The 6,588-nt window shown below is 32.4% G+C and overlaps 1 protein-coding gene across 2 annotated transcripts; it reads right to left on the reverse strand.

Annotated features, from left to right (window-relative positions):
- Positions 1–697: 697 nt before the first annotated feature.
- LOC143049914 (kelch repeat and BTB domain-containing protein 8-like) lies at positions 698–5,942 on the reverse strand. 2 transcript variants are annotated; one of them, XM_076223682.1, is made up of 3 exons: positions 5,842–5,942; positions 4,975–5,027; positions 698–4,184 (listed from the first exon to the last, which is right to left on the reverse strand). In XM_076223682.1, the coding sequence occupies exon 3, from the start codon at positions 4,108–4,110 to the stop codon at positions 2,944–2,946; it is 1,167 nt and encodes a 388-aa protein (XP_076079797.1). In that variant the 5' UTR covers positions 4,111–4,184; positions 4,975–5,027; positions 5,842–5,942; the 3' UTR covers positions 698–2,943. The 2 variants fall into 2 exon arrangements, with proteins under 2 accessions (XP_076079797.1, XP_076079796.1); XM_076223681.1 differs by having other exon boundaries at positions 698–4,416.
- Positions 5,943–6,588: the final 646 nt, after the last annotated feature.

Raw genomic sequence — 6,588 nt, forward strand, 5'->3', positions numbered from 1 at the left:
TATTTATCATGTTTATGGATATTCGCGTGCATTTTTATGCAATAATCGGACTGCAGCAACATTGACACCTTTACCACAATTGTACTTTAGAAGTGAAATTTTGATTGACTGCTGTTGAATATATATTTGGAATGCGGTGTTTTGAGCACGTGAATATCCTTGAAGAAGTGATATATTTTGTTGTTTTTCCATTTCGTAAAATCATCATTTATTAAGTGTAATGAGAAAATAAAAACAGGTTGAAAGTCATAACATTGAATAATAGTTATCAAAGGTACCAGAATTATAAGTTAGTACGCCCGACGCGCGTTTCGTCTACATAAGACTCATCAGTGACGTCATATCAGAATATTTATAAAGCCAAACAAGTACAAAGTTGAAGATCATTGAGGATCCAAAATTCCAAAAAGTTGTGCCAAATAAGGCTAAGGTAATCTATGCCTGGGATAAGAAAATCCTTAGTTTTTCGAAAAATTTAAAGTTTTGTAAACAGGAAATTTATAAAAAATGACCAAATTATTGATAGTCATGTCAACACCGAAGTTGAATAAGGATAACAATGACAAAATATATTAACAATTTGTAAAGCAGTCGAATAATTCTTGTAAAAAACTACTTTGAACATCCCGACAGAATCACGTTAATAAAACAAAACAGATATACAACAAACAATGGTTCGAGAAAGACAGTTATCAGTTATATCTTAATGCATTTATTTAAGACGGAAAACGCAAATTTTAATAATCGCACCTGCTCTATCCAAAAAAAAAAAAGTTTTTTTTTACAGTGTAGGATACCACTTAAGGGACACATTATGGAAAAGTCTATAGGCTGTCACTCAAAAAAATGTTATGTAACCAATATAATACAGTTTGATAGCTTTATATTTAAGCATACTAATATTTCATCTTGTAAAACTGGGCCATATCACTACTTTACCAATCAAAAATTAATCCAAACTATTTATCCATGTAATTTCACCCCAAACTTAATATTTTATGCATAACATATAAAGATATAAATTTGAAAGGTGTAAGAAAAAGATGTGCAAGTTATAAATTATCTGCACTAGTTACTGTATTTGTACACAACAAACTTGAAAAGACGATAACTGTGTCCCGGGACCTAATATTTTCTTTTCTTATATTAGGAATCTATTTCGGCCATTCATTTGTATAAAAAAAAGATGGAATAATTATTTCAATCTATCTTTAGCTTTAGAATGGGGAATACCAATTTAAAGGATGAAGAGGTCAAATGTGAACTAAGGATCCTGAAAAAAGAGATGCAGCATGGATGCTCATAGACACACTCATTTTTTTCTTAATTCAAACTAATTTCAAAGTCTTAACAAATTCATCCTAAACCAATCCGACAAAATATCTACAGGATAAGGGCTCACAGTACTTCTGTCTTCTGTTTTTGTTGACAGTTTAATAAAAAAAAGAGGTACTAAAAGCATTCAGTATCATGTATGAAAACGTGCACAACTCTTTTGTATGTCACTCTGACTCTACACAAATTTGACTGCATATCTTAAAGAAAAATAATCAAATGAAGACGTGGTCTGATTGCAGATGACATATTTTCTAGTTGCTAAAACCAGGGAGTGTAAAAAGATTATAGGTTACCGTAAGTAATGCAATGCGCAATAAGTTTTGCATGTATTTAAATCGTGCAGTAATAAAAAGCTTTGACATGACAACATTCTTAAGTTATTTACATGATGGCTGTCCACATGTAACGGTAGCTAATGCATTGTAACGTGTATGTGAATATAATCGTATAAGTATAACTGATGTATGATATATGTCTACCTATAGATCATAGAATAAAAGAAAATGGCAAAACAAACTGCCCGAAAAATCCACATATTAATTGTTAAACATTTCAATTACGCCAGTAAATGTCTTTTTCAAGAACAAGAGTTAAGCATGAGAAATCAGTCAAGCTGCTAGGTAAGGAAGTATCATCTTCAAAAATTAACGTCTGTTTTGTTTTTAAGTTGTAACTCACTACTGTATTTGATACACGTCGATCCATCCCCCCAATGAAGTAATAGATATTGCCACTCTTAAGAAATCCCTCTGGCGGAAACTTAGTGAAACACTGATCTACGAACTGTATCCTCTCTTCATTGCGAGAAACACTTCCAACTCTTTTGAAATACGGTATAATTGAAAAACTCTTTAAATTTTTATTAAGAATGCAAATGTTATCGTCACAACCAAACACCTTTGATTCTGTTAACTGAATTCCGAGGTCATTATGTTTAAATATATAGCAGGTCTTGAGGTAGGTATCATAGCATTGCACACATGTGTCGGTATCATACTCGCCTACGGTCACTCCACCAAAGATGTAAATCTTCTCATCAGCTACCACAACTTGTCCATCCACTATAGGATGTAAAAGTTTACCATATCTAGTCCAATTGCCTCCCCTAGTATCACCATCTGAGCTTTCAGTATCATCATTGTCGTCATTAGTAGATTCGTTTTCACTTCCGGTGGTGGACGTATCGTCATTTCTGTCCAATTTTTCATCAAAATGATCGGATGTTTTGTAGTTTTCAAACATCGATTTTTCCGGATCTTGTCCGGTGTATTAATTTGTCATGTTAAAAGCATCAATTGTTTTGAAACGTTTTCGCGCCAGAAAGTCTGCTGAAGGCGAATAATCGTAAGCCATTCCGCCAAATACATATACACAATTCTTTATAACTATCATACTGTGCCCTGCTCTGTCATGATTTAAATGTGGTAATTTTATCCATTTATCATGTTTTCCATCATATCTGTAGAAACAATCATTTTCATATCCTCCTGAGTATAGAATATTTGATAAACCATAACTACAAGATGCTGGTCCGTGATTTTCAGCCTGCACTTCTTCTGGGAGATCTGATAACAGCTTCCATTTCTTTATGCTTGGCCAATAGCTTCACATTGCTCTAGAACGCTCGTTACTATCGTCTTCTCCTCCTGCAAGTACAATTAATACATGTTCTTGTCTTGCCATCAGTCTGTAAGTTGTGCGTTTACTTTGGCCGACTAACAACGACTGTCTGTCATATTTTTCATGAAAGCATTTAGCTTCTTTCAAGAATTCATCAAGCTTAGAGTCCTTTGAGTATGGGAACTCTGTTTTGAATTTCGTGAGATTTTGCTCCGACGCTAATGGCAATCGGACGTATTCAAATATTGATACTAAATGTCGCTTCCTTTCGACAATATCATGTTTAATCCATCGGTCTACAGCATCGCATACTATATTTTCATCAGGAACATTAAGGTTTTCCTCTTGAAGCAGTGCAACAATTTGATTACAGGAAATTTCTACAAAACCATTTGTTGAATACAACAATTTGAAATTCTTTGCAGCCAATTTTTTACAGGAACCTCTCAAATCTTTGTATGCTACATTTTCTTTTGACAAACGCCAGTATTTGAAAATATTATTGCCGTTGAGTTTATGCTTTATTTGCTTTAAACACACAGTCTTTATACATTCTATTTGAAGATAATCGGCAGTCAGTAGCATCTTATCTGCAAATTCTGAATCAAAGTCTTCTCCCACATACATAAATTGTATAATTTTTCTCATTATATCTGATTCAATGTTTGGTAAACGTACAGTTGCATTTTGATCACTTTCTACCATTCCAGAAGTAAACATCGACTTAAAAAAGGTAGAAAAAGCTGCAAGAATTATTTTGTGACAATTAAAAGTTTTTTCCTGAACGTTTATAACAGCATCAGTCAATGTGTTGTCTATTAGGAATGTTTTTAAGCCAGATGCTAAAACCTTGGTATGAATTTGTATGATGTCTTGGGCGTAAGAATGGACTGGTATATCTGTATCGCTGTCATCGAAGTCATCGAAGTCAGACGATGAAATACTTCTGATACGGCGAAAATTCCTCTTCTGTGGTACATGAAGTGATTCGTTCTCATCCTCAGAAGGGTTAAACTGTATTGGCTGTCCATCTGATTCCATTTGACGTAAGATGAGCTTTAATCGGCAGTTATTCGCCGTTTCAGAATCTAATCTATTGTGGGTAATATATTCAAAAGCGTACACCAAAACGTTGTGATTGGTTAAAAACATTCTAAACAATTGAAATTCAATCAATGACGTAACACTATCTTCAATTTGGTGTACGAACCATAGTCCTCTAGTTTCTGAAAAGACGAATTAAGTGATTTATCTATTGTATTAGCTGAACGATGAAGTTAGGCTATTCTGAGGATACTGTGTTGAACAAATTCGCAGTTAGTGATATATCAGAGGAATACTGTATATGTTTCCAGTCAGGTTGTGTCTCATAGCCACTGTACGTATTCCGTTCACAGTCTCTACTTCAGTAATTGCTTCAAAGCGAGCATAAATAAGATAAAGGTGATCTTCTCTTGACTAAATCATGTTACAAGAAAAAAAAATATTACTGTTTTTTTGCTCTTAACAATGAGATATTCAATTTAAAAATGTCAACTAAATAGAATATTTCTCAATGAAACTGGTTTTATTTGGCGCTGCACATTCAAAAAGTTCAATCAACAATGTTTTGGATGGTATAAACGGCCAAGCAACCAATTTTCGGATACTGACACAAACAATAAGATATTGTTCACTGTGAATCTAGAAATTATTGCGTGCATTTATTATTGCGATTTTTAGTGTAAAATGCAATTTTAGTTTTTGCAATATTCAAATAAAACCTGTTTGGGTCATAAAAAAGTTTTAATTAATGTGATAATAATTATTTCCGAATTTTTCAGTAATTGAAATAAGTTATTAAATCATTGTTGATAAGTGTTTTAGAATTAGTTTATGTACCTTCCTTGTGTTATTCTCTGATTTCTGTCCGTGATATACTTATTCGTTCGGGAACATTATCTATGGCAGTGTTTAATCGTCGTTTTATATTGTATAAATTGTTATTGCATTACATTTTATTCCAATTTTACCGACCTATATATATGCCTCAATTTCTGCGATTAGCTCCTTGAAAGTCAGCATGTATACTGTAAATATAAATTCGGGATATTAATAGGCATATGTTACAAAAAACTGTCATCAAAAATTTAAGATTGATGATAAATAACAGAAAAGGTCTATGAAAGGCTCATATAGTTTTTTTTTATAAAGCAGAAAGTATTAAAAACACATTCTGAATGCATTTGGCAACAAATTGCTTATTACTGATTTTTATATATAATATACTGTACTCATAAAAATGCCAATCTTCTGTCTGTATGTTCCACTTGTGATTGCTTAATTCTGTTTGATAAAGGGTATTATTTTTCGCTAACAAAATAGGGCCTTTCAGATGTCTTCGAACGTCTGTTAAATCATGAAAATATCAACAAAAAAATCAAAGCGGGAACCCCCATTTTTATTTAGGTAAAATTATAAAATTGAGAATGGAAATGCGGAATGTTTCCGAGAGACAACAACCCGGCCATAGAACAGACAACAGCAGACGGTCACCAATATGTATTCCTTAGGAATCCGAACCTGGTGATCCCTTTAAAGACTACATAACTGCACTGTACATATACCCTTTGCCAAATATAAATAATAGTACGCCTTCTTCTTAGTTTCAGATGTTTTACTCAATGAGGAGTTATATCCCTTCTTTTAATCCTAAGTTTTTTTTTATTTAACACGATTCATGTTTATCATATTTTAATTAGGTCGATGGCGTTTAAGAAAGACGATAAATGTAAACATATGGTAAAAAATATGATCAACTATTATCCCTTTAAGATTGAATTAAATACCAATATAAATACACTGTAAATCAAATATTCTGATATCAGTGTCTAGAATAAATACCTTTTCAACAGGATGAACAGGTTCCACCATTGTTTTAAATCAGTTTGTATTCATTTGATAAAACTATAACACAACGTGTACACATCATGTACACATTATGTACATATCACAAATCGTAATATATATTAATAGATGCGATAAAGTTAAAGGTAAAAAAATTACTACTTTGTTCCTATTCCTGTTTATGTTAATCATGTTTATTCCGATGAATATTGTAAATACAGCATATTGAGTATCAGGTTTCGAAAACAAATTAAATTTGACTTTTGAATATGTTAGGAATATGTGATTAAGAAAGACGAGCTCTACTATGCTGGACAATTTCTTGAGTACTGTTCTTTTTTTACTACATTTAACTAGGTGTTTATACCAATTTTACAAGAGATGTTCTTCTTCATATGCAGAATTTGTCTTCTTAAATTCATTACTTAGAATTCAACGACTGCGGTCAAGATTACAACATATACAAATACTCTGTAAAACACATATATTTTGATATCCGCGTCTAAAATACTTACCTTACAACATAAACAAAATACTAGTTTTCATATGCCATTAAGACATTGCATTTATAAAAGCGCAAGGTGTCAAACACACCGTTTTACATTGAAATCGCTGGATGCTACCTTAAAATTATTGCACTATCACGAATGTTTTTTCCTTTTATTGTTTATCAATAAATGTAAAACATGAACGCAACATTGAGAGCAGTATGACATATGCATGATATAGTGGTCGTTTTGTCGG

This window comes from Mytilus galloprovincialis, chromosome 10 (genome assembly GCF_965363235.1).
Source record: "Mytilus galloprovincialis chromosome 10, xbMytGall1.hap1.1, whole genome shotgun sequence".
NCBI lineage: Eukaryota > Metazoa > Mollusca > Bivalvia > Mytilida > Mytilidae > Mytilus > Mytilus galloprovincialis.